Source organism: Malaclemys terrapin, chromosome 19, assembly GCF_027887155.1.
Source record: "Malaclemys terrapin pileata isolate rMalTer1 chromosome 19, rMalTer1.hap1, whole genome shotgun sequence".
Taxonomy (NCBI): domain Eukaryota; kingdom Metazoa; phylum Chordata; order Testudines; family Emydidae; genus Malaclemys; species Malaclemys terrapin.
In genome coordinates this window covers 267,134-291,670 of record NC_071523.1, presented here as the reverse complement: position 1 = coordinate 291,670, position 24,537 = coordinate 267,134, and the positions used below count along the sequence as shown (strand labels likewise).

At 46.2% G+C, this 24,537-nt stretch overlaps 1 protein-coding gene across 5 annotated transcripts in view; it reads left to right on the top strand.

Annotated features, from left to right (window-relative positions):
* HP1BP3 (heterochromatin protein 1 binding protein 3) overlaps nt 1–24,189 on the top strand; it is a 75,864-nt gene extending 51,675 nt beyond the window's left edge. For all 5 annotated transcript variants that reach the window (XM_054009073.1, XM_054009072.1, XM_054009071.1 and 2 more), the window contains 5 exons: nt 641–731; nt 1,526–1,685; nt 17,705–17,816; nt 20,938–21,069; nt 23,005–24,189. In XM_054009073.1, coding sequence (XP_053865048.1) covers nt 641–731; nt 1,526–1,685; nt 17,705–17,816; nt 20,938–21,069; nt 23,005–23,290 — 781 coding nt within the window. In that variant the 3' untranslated portion in view covers nt 23,291–24,189. The remainder of the gene's footprint in view (nt 1–640; nt 732–1,525; nt 1,686–17,704; nt 17,817–20,937; nt 21,070–23,004) is intronic.
* Nucleotides 24,190–24,537: the final 348 nt, after the last annotated feature.

The following is a 24,537-nucleotide window of genomic DNA, read 5'->3' as shown; positions in this document are numbered from 1 at the left end:
TTGAAACACTAATTTCCGTTGGTATTCCCTCTTCTGCCCTTTAAGGAGACTGGCATTTTTAGCTCAGCATTGTAATATCCTTCTAGAAGCTGAGAATAAAATGCTTTTTCCTGTGACTTTTTTTTTTTCTGTGACCCATATGAAACTCCTGATCCTTAAGGTTGTATTGTTCATATTGCACATCCACCAATAACATAAATGTAATCGCTTTAGTTTTTGGGATATGAATATTTACAGGTTTCCTCTTGGCATCTTATTCCACTTCCTTTTTTATGCTTTAAAGGGCACACAGCCCGCCAGCTAGTTCACCCATGTGGATGGTTTCAAAAAATGTGATGTTATGTACAGTCTTTTAATTGGTGAACGTAAAGAGCCTTCTGTCTATTGACTGATTGGTGAGTAAGTCACCCACCTTGTCCCGTCTACAAATTTGCTTTACAGTTGTTTCAATTTAAAAGTTTGACTCATGAAACTTGATCTTTTCTGGATAAACTGTAGAACCAGAAGACAATGTCAATTCACCTTTAAATAATGTCCATTACTCCTTGCTCATGTCACTTGCTGATAGTTACTCTCATGCCCTGGGTAAAGTGTCATCTCTCCACCTCCCCTTTAAAGCTATATTGCCCATCTTTTTCAGACCCCAGCTGTTGAAGAATGCCCTGCAGAGAGCAGTAGAGAAAGGCCAGTTAGAGCAGATCACAGGCAAAGGAGCTTCTGGAACATTCCAGGTCAGAGGCCAGAGTTAGTCTTACTTCACCTTCTGTTGTTGTTTATACCATACATAATCCTTCTGTTTTCTCCCCCATCTGATTTTATTGGGCTGCAACCTTCTCTGGCAGCCTATCAAGTAGGATTCACATGCAACAGTTCTCAGATTGTGGAGTATTAGGATTCTTAGGTTGGTCTACATTTTTGGAGCAGCTATTCTTGCTGAGATTTATAGCCTGTTTGTTGTCAGTAGTGCTCCACATGCTGCTTCAGCTCTGTCTCACCCCACCCATCCTGCCTCATCACTCTAGTAAGTGTTTGTTTGGTTTGGGTTTTTTTTAACATAAATACTTTTGCTAGGTGTGTGCATGTGTCCCACTCATGGCAGAGGCATAAGGAAGTCTAAAGCCAATGGCTGTCTGGTCTGTGGGATGGAGGAAGGTCATGGCATGTTAATTTGTCTGTGGTGTTAGTTTCTTCAGCTCAATATAAATCCTAGGACTGGAAGGGACCTCGAGATCATCTAGTCTGGTCCCCTGCACACCGTACAGTGCTAAGTATATTAAAAATATATCTCCTGTGTATCTTGGAGATGGGACAGTGGCTCCAATAAACAGCATTTCTGGACAATTGACTAAAAAATCTGTCTTCTCCTTGTGGGTGGGAAGGAAGTATTCCCTGTGCAACATTTTAATTTAAAACGTATCTGTGCTAATGCAGGAGCCCCGGCTCACCTGGTGCAGAGGAGTCTTGTCCCGAGCTGGTTTGGGAGAATTTTGTCTTGATTGCTTTTCTCTTCCTTCTTGGAAAATAGTTGAAGAAATCAGGGGAGAAGCCCCTACTTGGTGGGAGTCTGATGGAAGATGCCATCCTGTCTGCTATTGCTGCCATGAATGAACCGAAGACTTGCTCCACCACAGCTCTGAAGAAGTATGTCCTGGAGAACCACCCAGGGACCAACTCCAACTTCCAGGGTATGACTCCAAATCTTCATAGCTGTTAGTTTCACAGAGACTAAGCGAGGAGTCCCAAAAGCCACAGAATTCTCTATACTCCCTGTTAAAAATGTAACTGTTTTACTTACCAGGGGCCAGCAGCTGCTTAGCACTATCCTGTGTGAAAGAAGCACACTACAGAGATTCCCAGGATTTTAAAGTCCCATTATTTCCATTGAGTTCCAAGGCTTATAGCAGCCTGGTCCATCTGAACCATAATGGATTCTTGTCATCTTGCTCTAAAGCCCATTTCTAGGGGAGGAGAATAGTTTATTAAAGCAGTCTATTAGTCTAGATAGTCCATTGTTATTTGTCTTAAGCCAGTTGAATTGATCTTTTTTGACAAAGAGTCCTGTGGCACCTTATAGACTAACAGACGTATTGGAGCTTAAGCTTTCGTGGGTGAATACCCACTTCGTCAGATGAATGTAGTGGAAATTTCCAGAGGCAGGTATAAATATGCAGGCAAGAATCAGTCTAGATTATACCTGCCTCTGGAAATTTCCACTACGTTCATCTGAACAAGTAGGTATTCACCCACGAAAGTTTATGCTCCAATACATCTGTTAGTCTATAAGGTGCCACAGGACTCTTCGTCTAGATCTGTAAAAAGCAACAAACACGGCTACCCCCGACACTTGATCTTTTTTGTTACTTCTGGAAAAATTCTCAGAGACTATATAGCTCAACAAAATAAATTCAGTTCCAAATTTACTTCCTATCCGGAGGTGTTGCACAATCCTAGCCCTTGAAGCACCCATGCTTCACCTTGAGCAGTTTGCTTGTTTGTGCTACCCCCACTTCTCCATATTTTATAATCTTAAGTCAGATAGATAACTGCTTGAGGCAGAGACTGTGTGTTAGTTGTATTTGAAAGAGGCATAGCACATCTTGATTGCCAGAAACAGTATAAATATCTTTCCATGGGATATTCTAATTTGATTGTGACTTGTAAACCATTCTGTATTAAGAGTAGTGGTGACACCTTAGGGACTCAAAGGTAGATTTCTTTTCTAACCATTCACTTGCAGAGGAACTACAGTATGTGGTGTTGATCTGAGCACTTCTGGACAGTGTGATTGTTTGACCTGTGCTGGCAGTCATATGAAGCAGATGTCAACTGACTGCCAGACCTAGAAGCAAATCTCCAGACACATTAGCATTTTTGGTTCATTGTTTCAAAATGTTTGTGATGCTTGGTGTCTTCCTGTAATGCTTACAGGAGACAGGACCAGAGATAGCACAGCCCATCTTGTACATCAGCATAATCAAATCTTTGATTCAGGGCTCTCTGATCCATAAGGGGGCCTAGTAATGAGGGCAAAAGGGGATTGGCTAAGGCTACTGTTGTCATTCAGAGATCATGATGTCAGGTTCTTTTTCAAGTAGTGTCCTATGGGTGTTCCACTGTAGGTATGCTTGCATCCCTGTGCTGCTGATCCGTGAACAATCCACTGCCTTTTCAGTTCCTTCTTTCCATCTGTGGCGGTCGCTGGAACACTCGTATCTCTTGCTCAGCAAGTGATCCTGGTAGTAGTAGTCTTCCTGTAAATAGATTGTAGATAAATGTAAATAGTTAGTTAGCATAAGTATAGTAGTAGTTAGTTTTCTGGTAAACACCTGCCCTGTGGGGCTTTCCCACCTGAGCCCCAGGACATGCTTCGGTCCCAGGGCTTCAAATTGTGTGGCGTGCCGCAAGCACATGCCAGTTAGTGACCCTCACAAGAGCTGTTTAAAGTGCCTCGGAAGGTGTCCTATCCAAGATGAGTGCAGATCTGTAGGAACTTCAAACCAAAAAAGAGAGAGACGATCAATTAAAATTCCTACTTATGGAGGCAGCACTCCATCCCACTTCAGGTGGCAACCTAATCCAGCACTGAGCGCTTCCTCTACCAGGAGCACGTCGACGGCCATTCAGAACACCCAGCATAGCATGGGCTCCCCGGCGCCGGCCTCCTCCCGACACTGGTATGCTTCTTCGGCACCCAAGAAGTCAGCGACAATTACACAGTACCTTTTGGGAAACAAAGTCTGAATGAGGGCATTCCCCCTGATGAGACTCAAAGCCTTTCAGTGGTGGCAGGATAAAGGCATAGTGTGTGCCCATGTTCCCTTTGCAAGACCTGCACCTTCAGTAGAACTGGTCACAGATGCCTCAGCTATGGGGTGGGGACCCCAACTGGGGCCTCCCAGGACACAGGGTCTCTGGACACCAGAGGAGTTACACGAGCAGATCAACGACCGGGAACTGGGGGCAGTGCACCTTACCTGTCAAATGTTCTGCCTCAGGCTCCGAGGCAGATGTGTGTCGGTCCTCATGGACAACACCACAGCAATTTTCTATATAAACAACAATGGGGATCCTGATCCTCTCACCTGTACCGTGAGGCGTTGAAACTCTTGGACTACTGCTTAGCCCACTCCATTCACCCGGAGGCTGCTTATCTTCCGGGCTCGCAGAACGGGCTAGCAGACTACCTGAACAGGTCCTTCACCAGTCATCACAAGTGGTCTCTCTAACCTCCATCCTGGAGGCTATTTTCTGGAAGTGGAGATTTCCCCAGGTGGACCTGTTTGCAATCAGAAGCAACAGGAAATGCGCCCAGTTCTGCTCATATGTGGGGCACAGCGTGGGCGTTCTCTCGGATTCCTTCCGTCTGCCATGGGGGGGAGCAGGCTTCTTTACACCTTTCCTCCCACACCTCTTATCCACAAGATGGTCCTCAGGGTCAAAAGAGACAAAGCACACATGATTCTCATAGGGACGGCATGGCTGCACCGGCATTGGTTCACAACCTGCTGGACCTCTTGATAGATACCCTAGTTGGTCTTCCATTGTGGCCAGATCTTATCTCCCAGGACCACGGCCGCCTGCTCCACCCAAATGTGGAATCCCTGTATCTGACGGCTTGGCATCTTTGTGACTGAGCGAAACAGAACTGGGATGCTTGGGCACTGGTTCAAGCAGTCCTTATGGGTAGTAGGCCATTCTGATAGAAAGCAATCAATCTAGCAAAGTGTAAAAGGTTCTCACTCTGGACACTTCAGAAAGGGGGTCCCTCCCTTGGAGGCCACACTCTCCTTTATCCTGGACTACCTGCTCCACCTGAAGGGGGAAGGTCTTACAGTATCTTCCATCAGAGTCAGCATTCCCCCCCGCTCCCCCACCACCACCACCAGTGAACGGCAGTGTCATAAACATACAGCTAAGGGTAGCATAAAATCCCTCCTTTACCTGTAAGGGGTTAAGAAGCTCAAATAACTTAGTTGGCACCTGACCAGAGGACCAATGGGGAAAGAAGATGCTTTCAAATCGGGGGGAGGGGAGGGTTGGTTGTGCTCTTTTTGTGTTCCCACTTGAGACAAAGAGAGACCAAGCAGGTAATCCAGCTCCTACTGAAATGATGCATCTAAAATTCCAGAAATTGTAAGTAATAGCAAGGAAATGTGTTAGGTTATCTTTTGGTTTAGCTTGTGAATTTTCCCTGTGCTAAGAGGGAGATTTATTCCTGTTTTGTAACTTTAAAGTTAAGCCTAGAGGGGAATCCTCTGTGCTTTAAGTCTTATTACCCTGTAAAATTACCTTCCGTCCTGATTTTTACAGAGGTGCTTCTTTTGCCTTTTTTTTTTTTTTTTTTTAAGAACCTGATTGGTTTTTAAGTGTCCTAAAACCCAAGGGTCTGGTCTGTGCTCACCTTAATAACCTATTTGGTTGGTATATTATTCTCAAGCCTCTCCAGGAAAGGGGATGAAGGTGCTTGGGGGGACATTTTGGAGGGAATAGGGCTCCAAGTGGCCCCTCCCTGAAGGTTCGTTTAAATCACTTTGGTGGTGGCAGCAATACCTTTCAAGAACAAGGAAAGGAATTTGTGCCTTCGGGAAGTTTTTAACCTAAGCAGGTAGAATATAAGCATAGGGGGTCTTTCAGGCGGGTCACCACATCTGTACCTCAGAGTTCAGAGTGGGGAGGGAACCCTGACAGGCATATCTGTGTTCTCCAACCCAATTAGCTCTTAGTTCTTAAAGGGCTTGAAGCGCCTGTATCCGCAGGTGCACCAGTCTCTGCCTTACTGGGTTCTCAACCTGGTACGATCTCCATTGACTGGGCTGCTGTTCGAGCCATTAGCAACATGTTCCTGTGTTAGACCTGCACCAGGAGTCTCCCTACGAGGTAGGGAAGCAGGCAGATACTGGACACAGTGTTGGTATATAATCCACAAATACTCTTTGTTGCTTACAAAATAAACCATTCACTCCACATTCATAACCCAAGCATACTACACCAGAGTCTGAAGATCAGAATTGAAGTCCCGGTGGCCAGTCAACGTTCAGTCCCATCACAGGATGCGGGGAACCATCATTACCACATCTTAATCTAAACAGGGCTATGGAGCCATGAACGACTCCAAATTGCGAGTGTATTGAACATCCTTTATAAGCCACTCTGTCACATCATCAGTTGTCTGGGCAATTTCAAAGAGACAGTTCTGGGCTAGTTGCCAAAACCCAAGATGTTTAGAAACAGTCCCAGGCCGAAGTTGTTCCTCTATCCCCAATTCTTGTTTACAACTGCAGCAGGTACATTGCAGCAGGTACATTATCATGGCAATGCCCCCAATGTTATTTCCTTATCTGGTATTTCTTCATCTTTCTCATAAAGTTATTTTTCACAAACAGCTCTTGACTGCTTAAAACCTCAAATTCTTGCTTTGGTTGTCAACACGCAACTCACGTCAAGCACACGTCATCCACACTAGGCCTATAACATATTACATGGATTATATATATATATTCCTGAGATTAACACTTTGTAGAGAAGTGGGGGGGGGGGGGGGAAGAGACATTAAAGAGTTTAATTTCTGGATTTCGAGACTGAGTCTTAGTGTTGGGGGAGTCCTTTATTTGTGGAATTTGTAAGGGGGGGAAAAATATGCATGGGGAGGAGGGGGGATATCACATGGAGAACTACAGTGAGTGTGTGTGTGTGTGTGCGCCGTGTTATTGTAACAATGTTTAAAACATGCCTAAGAAGAAAAGTAATGGGGTGGGGGCGGCACCCCAGTGGATTAAAGTTAAAGCCCCTTCTCTGTTAGAAAAGGAGATTGTTGCATTTGGGACGTGCCCTTGGATGGATGGTGCAGTGGAGCCCAGTGAAACAATTGAGAACTTAGAAAACATGTTTGAGAAATATGTACAGCTGTACATATGCCAGGAAAAAGCAAATGGCTGTAGTGTGGCTGTTGTAGCAGGCTGTAAAAAAGGCAATTGTATGTAAGGGGGAAATCGGTGCAAAGTTACAGACACTACAAGAGAGCTCTAAAACTGCCAGGAAAATTTGTAGCGGGAAGCAAGACACGCACAGATAATGCAAATCCAGTTAGACCAAATGGGGAAACAAAATAGTGAACTGGAAAAGATTAAGGCAAATAAGGATAAATTAGAAAATCAAGTGGTAGGAATGAAGGCATTGATTCGAGAACTGACTAAGAAAAAGGAAGAGGAGATTCTAAGTGCTTCTCACAGTTTTGTGTCAGAAAACCATTGCAGCATTAAAGAGAGAATTGAAAATGAAGGGACTACAAGTGGTGGCTATGTGCCAAGGAGACAGGAGATTGGGATTTCAGTGAAAAGTGCAATGGAGGCGTTTGGTATGGAGAAAATCCGGAATGGTGGGGGGGGGAGTTAAAAGGAAAAGCCTCAAGAGGGACTTTATACTAAGCTGAAGGAAGAGATAAGAAACTGGCCAGAAGAGCCTAAGCCAGAAAAGTTGGTTGATCTCCTTTCTATCACTGCTACAGTTAAGGATGCAGCGGGGGATATACAGTCAGAACAGACCCAAATAATTCCTGCAAGTTCATCAGACTTACAGTTGATGGCAAAGTCATTAGACCCAGTGAATAAGCTATACGGCTAGTACAGTGAGCAGAGTTAAGAGGAATGGAGAATTTAAATGAGTTACTTTTATAAATTGATCAGGGCAGCTACCACTGGAGAGATTAGACAGGCAGTAGATCGAGTGAAAAATGCTTTGGACAGGCAGCCAGAAGCACACCAGCTGATACTGCAGTTTATTATGTTGTTAGGGAAAGAGAGAGGTCAAAGACCTATGAAGGTGCTATCCAGTGCAAATTACATGAAGCCTGGGGATTCATTCAGGGATTACCTGTTTAAGTAGAATAATGTTGGGGTTATTGGCTGGAGAGATCAACTGTGACTAACCCCAGGACAGAGGTTGCCAGACACATCACAGCTGATTCTTTAATGTCAGTTTATTTGAATCAGAGGGAATTTTGGAATGATGTGTTTGAGGGATTGGATAGGAATTTATTAGCAATGTCTGCTAATTTGGTGAACCAAACAGCCCAGGACAAGGGGTTAACTATTATGGATGCACTGGATAATGTGCCAACGAATGATGAAAGGTAGAAGTATTGAAATCCAGAGTACCCTTTGTTGAAGCAATAACATATTAAAATGAGAGCGCTTATAGATTAGAATTCCGTGAGAGAGAAAGAGGCTGTGGTAGAGGGTGGAATAATCAGAAAGAGCCCGAGAAGGGAGTAGGTGTGATTTGAAATATTGCTTGGAGGTATTTGAAATTGAGGGGAGTAAATATGGATAAGTGGAATGGGAGACATACTGATGAATTAATCAAAGAAATGCAAAGGATGGAAGAAGAAATGTCTAAGGAGCAGAAAAGAGTTGCAGCTGTGCAAGTTGAGGATTCAGAGAAACCTAACATATAGGGAAGCCCCGATGACAAGTTGCTCCCATGGGAAATGGGTCCCCAGGAGTGGGAGATAACTAGATTAAGATGGGACTCGAACGGGAGGCCTAGGATAACTGTCATTGTGGGAGATAATGGACCCAAAGATGACCTATTGGATAGTGGGGCTGGTGCAAATATTGTAAATAGAAGTTGTGATTTGACTTGATGTGTCTAAAACGATTACAGCAGCCTCCTTTATTGGGGAAGGAGTGACAAGAAAGATGTATCGTTCAATAGAAATAGCTATACCCAGAGAGAGTGGGGGATTTTTGTTGTAAAGAACAAATGCTTCAGATAAATCAGGCAGCTGAGCCACTAATAGTAGGTTTCAGAGTAGCAGCCGTGTTAGTCTGTATCCGCAAAAAGAACAGGAGTACTTGTGGCACCTTAGAGACTAACAAATTTATTAGAGCATAAGCTTTCGTGGGCTACAGCCCACTTCTTCGGATGCATAGAAGGGACGCCTTCTTTTGAAGAGGAATTGGTTGGGTTAGGATTTAACTAATGGAGTTCTGTGGCGTGTGCCCGGCTTGACGGAAGGCAGCCTGACAGCAGGGTACATTCCAAGAATATGTGAGGCAGAAGCGGTGGAGGAGATTACACTGAATCAACAGGATATATGGGTAAAGGAGTTTCCTGATGGATGGACTAAGAATAAAGTAGAATGTGGTAAAATTAAAGCATGTGTTAAAATTGTGGGAGATGACGTGCCACCACAGAGATAGTATAAATATTCTGTGCAAGCAGAGGCAGGAATTGAAAAAATAGTTCTCATTAGAACAACAGGGAGTGCTTTGAAAAGGGGAATTCTGCATACAGTAGCCCAATTTGGCCCATACTAAAAGCTTCAGGAGATTGGAGATTGACAGTGGATTTTAGACAAATTAATAAAGCTCCCCCCACAACATCCCCCCCCATGGCACCAATAGTAGCAGATCTACCTCAAATGATGGTGTGAATGCAGGGGGGCCCCTAAATGGTTCTGTTATAGATTTGGCAGATTTTTTTTGCCATCCCTCTGCACCCCGATCCTTGGGCCTGGTTTGCATTTACCTTTAAGGGACAACAGTACTTATTCAAAAGAATCCCCCAGGGTCTACATTGTGCCCTGGCTATTGCACACCAACATGTCTTGCAAATGCTGGATCAGTTATCCAAAGAGGATTGGGAAAATGTCACCTCCTATGTAGATAACATATTAGTTTGGGGGGAAACACTGAGGCGGAGGTGACTAAAAAGGTGTTAAGACTCGTCCAGGAAACCGGTTTTAAGGCTAATAAGAAAAAGCCCAATTAGTGCAAAGGAGGGTGAATTATTTGGAGGTGACTCTAGGGGAGCAAGGAATTCAGATAAATCAATAATTGATGAATTTATCCAGGCCACAGGACTCTCATGCATTGAGGGTAATGTTAGGAGGGCTTAACTATTTAAGGAAACACGTTTGGAATTTTGCCATTATAACTGGACCCTTGTGGCATTTATTAAAAAGAGAAAGTAGAATGGGAGTGGGGGCCCGAACAAGAAAAAGCTTTCTGTGATTTAAAACAAGCTCTGGTACAAGCCCCAGGATTGAAATTCCCTGAGATAAACAAGTTGTTGGTGATTAAACAAGTCGTTGTTGGCGACCCAACAGGGACTTGTAGCAGTGTTTGATGCAAGAAATGGACAAGGGGAAGTCAATACCGATTGCCTATGAATCTAGAAGGTTAAGCCCCACGGAGCAGCAGTTAGGAATTTGTGAAAGAGGAACATCTTAGGCCTGGGACTGTTTCTAAACATCTTGGGTTTTGTTAATTTGCCCAGAACTGTCTCTTTGAAATTGCCCAGACAACTGATGATGAGATGGAGTGGATTATAAAGGATGTTCAATACATTCGCAATTTGGAGTTGTTTGTGGATCCAGAGCCCTGTTTAGATTAAGATGTGGTAATGCTGGCTCTCCGCATCTTGTGATCAGACTGAACGTCGACTGGCCATTGGGACTTGAGTTCTGATCTTCAGACTCTAATATAGTATGCTTGGGTTATGAATGTGGAGTGAGTGGTTTATTTTGTACGTAATAGAGTATTTGTGGATTATATACCAATGTTGTGTCCAGGTATCTGCCTGCTCCCCTGTCTCGTAGGGAGTCTCTTGTTGTGGGTCTAACACCTTGATTTATTTATCCTGGAAAACTGCCCTTCTGGTGGTCATCACCTTGGTCAGGAGGGTTTCAGAGATCTGGGCCCTCACTCCAAACCAACCTACATGCTCTTCTTCCAGGACAAAGTTTGGCTTCATTCACACCCGTCCTTCCTTCCGAAAATGGTCTCCTATTTCCACAGTCGTCGAGATATCTTTCTTCCAGTCTCCTTTCCTAAGCCCCATGTAAATAAAGAGGAACAGAGGCTGCACTCTCTGAACATTAGATGTGCTCTGGTCTTTTATGTAGAGAGGACCAAACCCTTTCAAAAGTCCACCCAGCTATTCGTTGCCGTTGCAGAAAGGATGAAGGGCAACCCAGTCTTGGCACAGAGGATCTCTTCCTGGATAATGTCCTGCATCCACATGTGCTATGACCTGCCGAAGGTGGCTCCCCCACGCCTAACGGCACAGTCCACGAGATTGCAGGCTTCATCAGCTGCATTCATGGTTCATGTTCTGGTTCCACCACCTGACTGACTGTTTGGGAATCGCCTATATTGGAACGGACATAAGCAAGCACTCTAAGAAGAAAAGACTTATTAACCTTTCCGTAACTGTTGTTCCTTTCATGGAAAAGACTGATGCCTCCATTCATGCCCTGAAGGATTCTCGAGCCACTCTCTGTTCGCTGAGCATCTACGCTCTAGGACAAAAGAGGAAGTTTAGTCCACAGCCCCAGTGCAAACCATGCACCTCCCAATATCTGGCTTAATGCTACTATGAGCCACAGACTAAAAGAAAAAAAATGTCAAGGTGTAAACCATCTGGCTCACAATCTTCCTCATCCCAGCTGTCTATATCCAAACACCAATTTTGATGTGTTGGTCATGATGTCGACAGACCACTCCTCGCAACTGCTACTACCAACCATCACTAGCCACCCATTTGGCCACCAGTTGGCAACGTTCCGCAGCACCTGGGAACCCATGACATTGGTCTGATGGGTCCTAGAGATCGTTCACAATGGATACTCTATCCATTTTACCTCCCTCCACAATGCCCTTCCCCTTCCTTTCTCACGAGTTTTTACTATGACGAGAGAAAACTTCTTCTCCCATTAGGAGCCGAAGAACCAGTACCTCAACATCTACGGAGCAAAGGGTTCTACTCTCTCTATTTCCTAATTCCCAAGAGGAAGGAAGGTTGGAGACCCATACTAAACCTCAGAGCTCTAAACAAGTTTGTCAAAGCTCAAAAATTCAAAATGGTCACTGTAGCAACAATCATTCCATCATTCGCATAGGGAGACTGGTTTTCGGCCCTCAACCTTCTGGACACCTACTTTCATATCTCAATCCTTCGGACTCTCAGGTGATTTCTTAGATTCATTCTAGGACAAGACCATTACCAGTACAGGATACTCCCCTTCGAGCTATCATCGGGCCCAAGAGTATTTTCCAAGGTTCTCTCAGTAGTGGCCGCACACTTCCACTCCCATGGGATCATGATTTACCCTTATCTGGACGATTGTCTCCTCAGACCCCAATATCTCCAAGAGGCTCACCAAGTCACCAAAGCTGCAATGCACTTGTTTACAGATCAATGCCCCAAAATCAACCCTTGTTCCAGTGCAACACCTGGAATTCATAGGGGCCGACCTAGACTCCTTACAGGCCAGAGCACTCCTACCGCCACAAAGATTTCTCTCTGGCCACACTCAGAGATTGTTCAAAACTGCCCACAATTATCAGCCAGACACTGCCTTCAATTACTGGGGCATATGGCAACAGTCACAGTGGTAATACCACCCGCCAGACTTCACATGCGATGCCTCCAGATGTGGTTCAGCTCGGTTTACAGACTAAACCGGGACAACTAGACAAACCCGTCACTACCCACCAGGATCAAGAACTCCTTAGCCTGGAAAGATCTAGTCTACATTTGCAAAGGGATCCCCTTATCACAACTCCCACCCTCCGTTGTTGCTTTTCACTATCGATGCATCACTCATAGGGTGGGGTGCTCATCTAAACAACCTCACCAACAAGGCAAATGGTCACCCACAGAGATCTCTTAACATCAACCTCCTCAAGCTAAGGATGGTCAGGAATGCCTGCCCGCACTTCCTCACGCTGATCAAAAGATCGCACACAAGAACTCTAACAGAATGTAGCCTGTATGTACTACATAAATTGATGAGGAGCCAGGTCGCCCTCCGTTTGTGCAGAGGTGATGAGACTATGGAACTGGTGCATCTCCCACAGCATCACGCTGTCAGCAGCCTGTCTTCCAGGCACAAACATCTCCAGTTGCAAGTTCCCCCACAACCATGAGTGGGAGCTAGATCCAGTAGCACTTCATGATCTATTCAGGTGATGGCGGACGCCGACCACAGACCTATTTGTCACTTACCTGAACAAGAAATGTCCACGCTACTGCTCCAGAGCAGGGATAGGACAACACTTTCTGGGCAATGCTCTTCTCCTCTGGGATGGGGACCTTCTCTGTGCCTTTCCTTCCTTTCCCCTACTATCAAAAATCCTGCTGAAATAAAAAGAGATGGCATGATCAATCTGACGTGTGCTCCCACTTGGCCGAGACAGACCTGGCACCCTTACCTGTCACAGCTTGCGATGTCCCTGCCGATCCGTCTCCCATTCCTCCTCTCACAGAACAGCGGATGTACCCTACATCCCAATCTTTGGATTCTCTGGCTCAAGGCATGGCTCCTACTTGGTTCCAACACCAAGAAAGCTCCCGTTCAAAGGAGGTGTAAGAGGTATTGCACAGTAAAAAGTCCTCAACGTGACTTACTTACCTGCAAAAGTGGTCCAGGTTTTGGATTTGATGTACCTCCCAACAAATTTCCCTGATATCAGCAACTCTTCCACAAATCTTAGATTATGCATTGATCCTAAAAAGATCAGGGCTCTCTGAGTCCACCCTGCGGCTGTAGCAGCCTTCCACCAACCAGTAGAGGGATACTCACTGCTGTTGCATCCAATCACTTCCTCAATTTCTTACTCCCATGTGGGACCTAAACCTGGTATTGAAAGGACTGACTAGGCCTCCCTTCATACCGATGGCCACCTGTTTGTTTGCATATCTCTCAGTGAAAACGGTCTTCCTGATAGCGATTACCTCAGCTAGGAGAAATAGCAGCTCTGATGACACATCCACCCTACACTGTATTGTTTTGGGACAAGGTTACGTTCAGACCGCACCTGAAATTCACTGCCATGGTAGCCTCCCCATTTCACGTGAATCAGTTGATTCACCTTCCAACCTTTTACTCCAAGCCTCACCGAAACAACAGGGAGGCTATACGACACACTCTAGATGCCAGGAGAGCCCTAGCCTTCTACCTGGACAGGACAAAACTTTTCAGGAAGTCCCCCTGGATTTTTTTTTTTTCTCTCCATTGCAAAAAGATCCAAGGACTCAGCAATATCAACCCAAAGACTCTCCAAGTGGATCTCGAACTGCATCAGACAATGTTATCAAGTTCACTATTTAACCCCTCCAGATACTACTTGTACACACTCCACAAGGTCAATCTTCATCTCTCATTTTCTTCAAGAATGTCCCTATCTCAGAGATCTGTAGGGCAGCAACATGGGCATCAGTCCACACTTTCAGAGAACATTATGCAATTTCTGGGAACTCCACCCCCAATGCCATCTTCAACTCCACAGTACTGTCATCTGTAACTGACCTTACTCCGAAGTCTTAGCCCTCCAGTGGGGATACTGCTTGGGAGTCACCTACAGTGGAGTACCCATAGGGACACTACTAGATGAAATAGTACAGGGATCGGCAACCTTTGGCACGCAGCTTGGGCCGGTCTGTTCGCCGTTCCAGGCCAATGGGGGCAGCGGGAAGCAGCGGCCAGCACATCCCTGGGCCCGCACCACTTCCTGCCGCCCCCATTGGCTTGGAGCGACAAACCGCGGCCAGTGGGAGCCGCGATCAGCCGAACCTGCGGACGCGGCTGATAAACAAACCGGCCGGCCCACCAGCGTGTTTACCCTGGCGAGCCGTGTGCCAAAGGTTGCCCATCCCTGAAATAGTAGTTACTCACCTTGTGCCATAACAATGGTTCATTTGAGATGTGTCCCCCTATGGGTGCTCCACAACCCACCCTACTCCCCTCTACTTGGAGTTCTTGTCAGTGACTCTGTGGTAGAGAAGGAACTGAGGGGGTTACCCCACACACGCTGACTAGCCTCGTGGTAGGGCATGAGAGGAGACCAGCATATGTGCGGGCCTAATGGACACTGCTGCCCAAGTTCTCCAATCTGCAGCGCATGGACGCAAGCACACCTACAGTGGAGTACCCAAAGGGACACACATCTTGAGGAACCATTGTTACTGCACACAGTGAGTAACTTTGTCTTTTGACTCATGACTCAGCTTGAATCTCTGGTGTGGGAAGAATATCCGGACTAGTCTAATATGTATTTAGCACTGGCATTATTTGGTTTAGAGCATTGCTGTAGGAAATTTTAACTCAGATTGATTATGTACGCCTTATCAACCAATCCTCAGTGCCTGAGAACATTGATCATTGCTTGCAGATATGACATCTGTTTACTGCTGGTCGTATGTGGAAACATTTCAGCATGCCATCTGTTAACTTACATCCCCTACCACTAGCTGGAAATATCTGTAAGAGAAATCTCTCTTTCTGGACTATCTAGAGCGGGAGACCTGAGGAGATGTAGAAGCAGACAGGAGTTCTGTGCTCTGCCATGGTTGTCATTTTGTCCCTTGCACTTCTTCTTCGAGTGATTGCTCATGTGTATTTCACAGTAGTTGTGCGTGCTCACCATGTGCACCGGTTCCGGAAGTTTTTCCCTTAGCAATAGCCGTAGTGAGGGAGCCGCGCTGCGACCCCTGGAGTGGCGCCTCTATATCGCGCCATAAATGGGGCTGCACGCTCCCCCCACCCTCAGTTCCTTCTTGCCTCCAGTGAAGGTAGTCGGAACTTGTGCTCCAGCATTGCTGTAGCTTCTATCCTTGGCAGTCTTCCATAGGGATATGGTCCAGCTCTGCTCGCACCCAGCTTTTCTGCCGAAGGTAGTCTCAGCTTTTCACATAGATCAGCACGTTTTCCTCCCAGTCCTCTGTCCAAAGCCCCATTCCTTCAATGAGGAACGGCGCCCGTACATGTTAGATGTGCGTAGAGTGCTGACTTTTTACCTGGACAGAACCAAGCCACTCCGGAAATCCCCTCCGCTGTTTATTGCATCGGCCGAGCGCATGAGGGGGCGACCAGTTTCCACCCAGCGGATCTCCCGCTGGATCACCTCGTGCATACGCACATGTTACGACCTGGCAGGGGTTCCCTTGCCTCCTATAGTAAAGGCTCATTCAACGAGAGCTCAGGCCTCGTCGGCTGCCTACATGGTTCATGTCCCTATTCAGGACATCTGCAGGGCTGCTACATGGTCCTCTGTCCAAACCTTTTCATCGCACTATGTGATCATCTCCCAAACGCGGGATGACGCCGGGTTTGGTAGGGCGGTACTCCGCCCGGGCAACCCTTAAACTCCTATCCACCTCCATCAGGTATAGCTTGGAGTCACCTACTGTGGAATACACAGGAGCAATCGCTCGAAGAAGAAAGGACAGTTACCTGTTCCGTAACTGGCGTTCTTCGAGATGTTGCTCAGGTGTATTCTCCACATCCTACTCTCCTTCCCCTCTGTCGGAGTTGTCTGGCAAGAAGGAACTGAGGGTGAGGGGAGCGCGCAGCCCCCTTTTATGGCGCGATATAGAGGCGCCACTCCAGGGGTCGCAGCAGGGCTCCCCCACTACGGGTACTGCTAAGGGGAAAAACTTCCGGCACCAGTGCACGTGGCGAGCACGCACACCTACTGTGGAATACACCTGAGCAACACATCTCGAAGAACGCCAGTTACCGAACAGGTAACTGTCCTTTCTTTCGCTGCCCAGGTTTAAAAATAGCCTTATGAGGCATATTATAACATATTATAACTTGGTGGTTTTCCTTTAAATAATTTTTTTGGACTCTTGCACATCTAACATGGGCAAAGCTAATAGTTTAATGGAAATGAGCCATTCAGTTAATAAAGCGAGCTCTTTAAGTGCTATTTTTAATTAAAACTTTATTCAGTGGGAATGGTCTGACTGATAAAAGGATGGCTTAGTCTCAAATGATTTTGGTACAGTGAAATGTTCTCTCTCTAAAAGCCCCACTTCAGCAATATTGTGGAAGCTGGATGGCGTGAATACCTTTCCATTTATTATGCTTAATAAATCAAGTCATTTAAGCAGTATATTCAGATGCTATTTTTCTTTCCGTTCCCCACCTGAGTCTCTTCTGAATCTGCTAAATGTAAAGGCTCTTTCCTGTCTCTCGGTGGTTTGGAGGGAAGTAACATATGGAAATGTTCCATCCTAATTGAAACTGAAAACGGTCTCATGACAAACTGTTGAACCAGCTGTGCTTGTCTCCTATCTGCCAGAGAGGCAAGTTCCCTTTATATGTGCAATAGGCTCCATCAATCCACAGAAGTGCCAAGGAAAAGACTGGAGCAAAAACATGTCTTAATTTTTTTCCCTGGTACTTCATCCCTCAAATCTTGCCCTAGCAATTTCACTGTAACAAGGTGGAGCTAAGAAGGTGCCAGATCACAACTAAAGATCTGAAAACAAAAGATAGGGAAGGATGGGGAATGAAGTGTTCAAACTAAGGCAAAAATACTTCAAAGAACAATTGGAACAGAACAGAGACAAAAGGTCAGTGTAACTAAAATTAATTATGTTGTATTAGAAACATTAATAAAAGAACTGTCTCCGGTCTTAATATTTCCACCAAGAAGCCTTGACAGTTAAAATCTTTCCAAAAGGAGATTAAACTAACATTTGTTAACAGTTCAGGCCCAATACTTGAAATCTACCTAAATATTATCTGTGGGGAGGATTGCCCTGTAAGTTCTACATACAGTACATATGGAGTAAACCTCTTCTAAAGCAGCTCTTTAGCTGGGTCCTTCACAGAAGCTGACTGTATAGAACAGTGAGGTCAGGGCTTGTGGCTGGATAAACGTATGACGCACCCTTACTTAACTTCCTACAGTGCATCTACTGAAGAGAACCCTGCAGAAATGTGAGAAGAATGGCTGGATGGAGCAGATCTCTGGGAAGGGTTTCAGTGGCACCTTCCAGCTCTGCTTCCCTTATTACCCCAGGTAAAGAGCCCTCCATTGACAGGTGGTCATGCAGAGCATTTCACAAACCATTAGCCCAGCCGTGTTGTTTAACGTGTTGATGTTCACAGGACCAATTTTTTACCCTTGGAAGATTTTTTTTTTTTTTTTTAAATAGGGTTTAACAACCTTGATTATGCCCAACATTGTATAACCCGTATCATTCTAGGTATGGGGTCTCAAACATGTGGCCCGTGGAGCTCTTCCCTGCGGCCCGCCAATCTCCCCACGGCGCCCCCTCTCCCCCGAGTTATTTTATGTGGCAGCTAAGCTCCCTGCTCACTGCTCCCCAAAGTTTGGGGCTGGGTCTCTCCCCCGGCCCCGCCTGCTGCCCCCACGCACCTCCCCAGAGTGTCCCCTGGCCTCACCTCTGCACCCCCGCATAACCCCAAACTCCATCCCAGAGCCTGCACCCCCACCCCCTGCCCTAGCCCGGAGCCTTCACCCAGCACCCAAACTCCATCCCAGAGCCTGCACCCCAGATCCCCACCCAAACTCCCTCCCAGAGCCTTAGGCAGGTGGGGGGCAGAGTTTGGGGGGGCAGGTTCTGGGCACCACCAAAATTTCTACAAACCTGCCACCCCTGGAAGAGGCAGACCAGTGGTGGAGTGGTGGTGCAGCCCAGAGCAGTGGGGGGGCTTTAACAGAAGTAAATCTAACTATGTGCATGTTTTGTCCTTTGAGTGAGGTGCATTACTGAGTGGATATATTTTATTAAAACCACTTGGAAATGACTTGTAGGAGTAGCAGTGATCTGTATGCGCTGTATAATGCTTAGCATTTTCCAGGAGGGAGGGGGGAGGAGCACGCTCGGGGGAGGGGGAGAAGAGACGGGGCAGGGGCGGGACCTCATGGAAGGGGTGGAGTGGGGGGTGGAGCCGGGGCCAGCGAGGGGGACTGTCAGTGATGCGGCCCTCGGGCCAATGCACTAGTCCTCATGTGGCCATTTGAGTTTGAGACCCCTGTTCTAGGTTCTGATAACAAATCTGATTAAACATTTCGATGGCTTTACCAACCAGGAAACTCTTAAGGAACATATAAAATACTGGGTCTAGTAGTCTCAGATATTCTGTCCTTTTATCATCTGTAGTACCCATCATTGTATTATTTAAGTGCTTCCAAGATAAAGCAAATCTGCATGGCCCTCAGAGTTTCCTTGCTTCTTAACACAAGAATGATCATAAAGAAAAATATCCTGGGTCTAACTATCCCACTATCTGTAATACCATATATGGGGGAAGATTAAAGCTAGCCTCTTCTCTTTATGGAGGGGAGAGAACAAGTCTCAACTCCACCATTTTTAATTTCTTCACATTCCTACCTTTAGCTGAGCCACATGGTGACTATCTTGAGAGCCTCTTCTGCGGAGCAGTGTGGCAGGGTGACCTCTCAAAGGCTCTACTCTCAAGCGTGAATCATCCCATTAATCTTCAAGTCCATCCTGGCTTCAGCACAGCTGCCTGGGATCATAGAATCATAGAAGATTAGGGTTGGACGAGATCTCAAGAGGTCATCTAGTCCAACCCCCTGCTCAAAGCAGGACCACCCCCAACTAAATCATCCTAGCCAGGGCTTTGTCAAGCCAGGCCTTAAAAACCTCTAAGGAAGGAGATTTCACTACCTCCCTAGGTAATCCATTCCAGTGATTCACCACCCTCTTAGTGAAATAATGTTTTCTAATATCCAACCTAAACCTCCCCCACTGCAACTTGAAACCATTGCTCCTTTTTCTGACATCTGCCACCACTGAAAACAGCCAAGCTCCATCCTATTTGGAACTCCCCTTCAGGTAGTTGAAGGCTACTATCAAATCCCCCCCTCACTCTTCTCTTCTGCAGACTAAATAAGCCCAGTTTCCTCAGCCTCTCCTCATAAGTCATGTGCTCCAGCCCCCTAATCATTTTTGTTTCCCTCCACTGGACTCTCTTCAATTTGTTCACATCCTTTCTATATTGCTACAGAATAGTGGCAATACTCCAGATGTGACCTCACCAGTGCCAAATAGAGGGGAATAATCACTTCCCTCGATCTGCTGGCAATGCTCCTACTAATGCAGCCTAATATGCCTTTAGCCTTCTTGGCAACAAGGGCACACTGCTGACTCATATCCAGCTTCTCGTCCACTGTAATCCCCAGGTCCTTTTCTGCAGAACTGCCACTTAGCCAGTCAGTCCCCAGCCTGTAGCAGTGCATGGGATTCTTTCGTCCTAAGTGCGGGACTCATCAGAACCTCATCAGATTTCTTTTGACACAATCCTCCAATTTGTCTAGGCCCCTCTGGACCCTATCTCTACCCTCCAGCGTATCTACCTCTCCCCGTAGCTTAGTGTCATCCACAAACTTGCTGAGGGTGCAATTCATCTCATCATCCAAATCATTAATGAAGCTGTTGAACAAAACCGGCCCCAGGACAGACTCCTGGGGCACTCCACTTGATACTGGCTGCCAACTAGACATGGAGCCATTGATCACTACCTGTTGAGCCCAATGATCTAGCCAGCTTTCTATCCACCTTATAGTCCATTTATCTAATCCATACTTCTTTAACTTGCTGGCAAGAATACTGTGGGAGATCATATCAAAAGCTTTGCTAAAGTTAAGGTAAATCACATCCACCGCTTTCCCCATATCCACAAAGCCAGTTATCTCATCATAGAAGGCATCAGGTTGGTCAGGCATGACTTGCCCTTGGTGAATCCTTATCGACTGTTCCTGATTACCTTTCTCTCCTCCTTCAGAATGGATTCCTTAAGGACCTGCTCCATGATCAGTGAGAACCTGGACTTAAACTGCCATCCCCCTGCTATGTCTGCAATGGGAGGGAGCAATGTGTAAGAGAGCTTGAGGCAGGACTGCTTAGGGGAGAGGTGGGGCTGTGGCATGTCCATTAATTGGCAGCCAGCTTGACTTCATCCACCTTGGCCCTTCCCTAGCAGCATCATGTGTAAGTCCACAGTGTGTGGAAGCTCAAACTAGCTAGGTTTTACTGTAACAAAATGGGCAACTAGCCCCGGCAATGCGGGGTCAGTCAGTGGCTCCCTTTCAGCCATTTGACACTGAACTTTGTATCTTTTGACACAAGTTAACAAGATTACTCTTGCAGCCCAGGTGTGCTGTTCCCAGAGAAGCAGCAGGAGGAGGATTCTGAGGAATCTGAGGAGGAGGAAGAGGAGGCAGAAGAGGAATCTGAGGAGGAAGACGAGTCAGAGGAAGAAGAACCACCTCCGAAGAAAAGGTATAGAGCTGAAAACAAATGGGCTTGTAAGCCTGCATGGCCATCCCTACTGGTCTGTCTCTGAGGGAGGCCATGCCTCCTCGCTGTCCCGCACCTGTAAAGGTGATCTCAAAAAGGGGGAATTACCTTGTATCTAGTATTCAGGCCCTCAGGCCAGGCAGAGCGGTAAGGCCGTCTGAGCCCCAGACCCTCAGTCAGGGCAGGGCACCAAAGCAATCTAGGGCTCAGTGGACAGTAGACTAACACAGGCCTTCTGGCCTACGGTGTGGAGACTTCCTCCCCAGGGGTAGGGTGGCAGGGGATGTTGGCCCAACCGACTCCTCCACATCCCAGCATAGGGCCCTAACAGTGGTCCGCCTGCAACACTCTGAACTAGGATCAGGCCAACACTTAACCAGATGGTCATCTAGTTCCCCTGGGCTACTTCCTACATCCCTGGGGTTTGATACCTCTGTAAGGTGGGGATCCTTTGTCTCCTTGGAGAGCTCTGGCCAGTCCTCAGGTAGCAGCTCCAGCAGCTCCTTGGTGTCTCGGTTGCCGGCGGCCCTGGAAACTCTGGCCAGTCCTCAGGCAGCAGCCCCCACAGCTACTCAGCATCTTGGTCAGCTAGCAGCCCCGGGAGATCTGGCCAGTCCTCAGCACGGTGGGGTTCCTCTGCAGGTACCAGCAGCAGGGGATGCATCTGTCTCCCTTGGCGGCTCCAGCCCAACTGAGCTAAAGGGCCTACCTTTTGTACTTCCGCTTCCTGTCCTGCCCCTCAGCTTCCAGCGGGGCAGGCATGGCTTTCCTGGTTCTGCACACCAGGGGGCATGTTGCAGTCCCTCCCTGTCAATCTCTGAGGGAAGCCAAACCTCCTTGCTACAGGACTCCTCCAGTATGACATACTAAAAAGTATGACTGACCTGAAGTTACAGGCTTCATGGGAATCCTGCCTCTTCAGCAGCAGGCTCCAGCAAAATGTCATAGTGCAGGGGCGACTCAAACATTGAATCATCCATGGAGGAACTGAGGTCATGATTAACCAGAGTTTGGGGCAATTAATTGGCCTTTTTCATGGCTGTGGTAAAGTTCTTTAGGACTAGGGCTAGCTGCTGAGAATTGATTAGTCAATCTTTGGCAGTGGATAATTATCCACAGATAGCCATTACTGCTGCAGAGAGGCCCAGGACTGGAATAGCAGGGGATGATGCAGGCATTTGCAAGGTGATGTATGTTTTTTTTTTTTTGTGATTGGAGGCTTTGGACACTGTCAGGATCAGGACTCTATCATTGTAGGTGCTGTACACACATAAGTGTGCACCTGGACTGACTCCAGTGATAGTCTTTTTTTTACTCAATTTCATAAAAGCTGAGAGGGGCCTGTTATTCTTTGTATCATATTTAGTGTCCATTTCCTTTTTCCATTTAGCTTTTCCATGTTTCTTCTATGCTTTAGGAAAGGTTGTGGTCTCACTTTAAAAGCTGGAGACTTTTTAATGATATCTGATAAATACAGGATAAGTTTACTTTGCTCTCTTCTGGCTGGTGTATTTACTGTTCTAAAGCCAAATGAAACTGTTCTTGCTCCAAATGTACGTTTACGCTGGGTGGCTATATTAGTAACAAACCCAACACAAAGGAAAGCTCTTGGATGCTTGGGTTGCATGACTCATACTCCTGAATGACAGGCAGTATTCATAGGGTTATATGCTAACAAAGGAGATACAAACTTAGATCACCCTGGGGACTGTTAAGAGCTTTACACTGTGATCTTGCTTAAAAGATTTTCTTGCTCCTGGGGTCTGGCTACTCAAATTGAGGTGGATCATTGCATGCTGGGTCCTCCACGTTAAAGATGAAGGAGGCTGAAATCTGCTCCATTTTATATCAATTAACCCTTGGGCTCTAGGCAAGTTTTGGTGCCTTGGTACTAAATTCTCTTGTCCTTCCTGACAGGATGCAGATGCGATCCCCCCCAAAATCCCGGAGCAGGGCCCCCCCTGTGAAACTAAGAGAGTCCAAACCCAAGCCAAGAAAGGCCCCTGCAGCCCGCCGGGGGAAAGCAAAGCCCCCACCCAAGGTCAAAACCCCTGCCAAGAAAGCCAGACCAGCAGCCCCATCCATCAAGAGGCCCTCTGGTAGCAGCTCTTCCAAGAAACCAGCAGCGAGTGGGAGGAAGGAAGCAAAATCCCCTGCCAAGGGCAAATCCACCATGAGGAAGTCTCTCCGGGCAAAAAAGTAAACTTTTCCAATGTGTCAGGGAATCCCATGGTCAAATCCACAATCTTGTTTTATAACGTCAACGTGCATTTGTATTTTAGTTCTAATGCTTAAACACTTCTTAATTTTTTTTTTTTCTTGAATGATGGGGAAAAGCTGAAAACTAAGTCAAACCAACCTGAGTTAGATCTAGATACCCTGTGCCTGCCCTCCCCTCGGAACAAGTCATCTTTAGTTTTTGCAATAATTTTAGGGCTTTTCTAGAGAGTGTAATCTGTACATTTTATGGTGTTTGGGGTTTTTGCTTTTAAAATTTGTTCAAAGAATTTTATATCTTTACAGAACAGGAACAGGATCATTGGGGAAATGTAACTCTGAAGTGAAAGGGCAAAACTGCAGTAGTTTTCTCCTTAGATTTGCTGCATGGTAACTAACACAAAGGGTTCCTAATGCTTCTATGGAGAAGCAAAATACATACAATGCTCGCACTGAATTCTGAAGGTGCTTCTCTCTGCCACCGTTGTAGTGATTTGTTAAGGAGATGTTTTGTTTGGCCGCTTCAGACCAGTAAGTTCCCCTTGGAAACGAGTCAGATCTCAGAGTGAATGCAAAACATTCTGACCCATCTGATGTCAAAGGGGTCCCAGAATGGGCAATCTCCTGATTTTCAGTTAGTCGGGTTGTTGTGATTTGAGTAAGCGATTCCACACATCCTCCATCTGTTACCTAATACCAAAATATATACAAGTCGTCTTGAATTCAACTTTGAAATGTTTTTTAAAAGATAAAGAACCTGAGTTTTCACTTCTTGTTTGCGCTTTTTAAAAAAACAACAAACGGAGAGTTCTATAACTCCTAATGTAGAGATGTTGATAAGTGATGAACATGCAGTTTGCTAAAATAAAATGAAACTAGATTCCAGCCCTGTCTTGCGTGCTGCTTCCTCTCTAAAGCTTTCTCAGGTTCTTTAGGTGACATCTAGGAAGTGGGCTTTACCATAGGGATCAATGTGAAGGCCCATTTTATTTAACATTTTGTTAAAGGGATACCATCAGCTTGAAATCTGGTCCTTGTTAATGAGTTCTGGATATCTTTCCCCCACACACCCCCTTCCCAAGTCCCCTACCAAACTCCATCATTTTACACTCACTCTTTAAAACACTCTTCTCCCCCTCCTTCTCTGTGAAGACCAGTGTGAACTGAGGAAATTGGTATAGTCAGTGTTGAGGTTTGCGATGGTCCTTAGTTCCTGTGGGAGTTCATTTCACT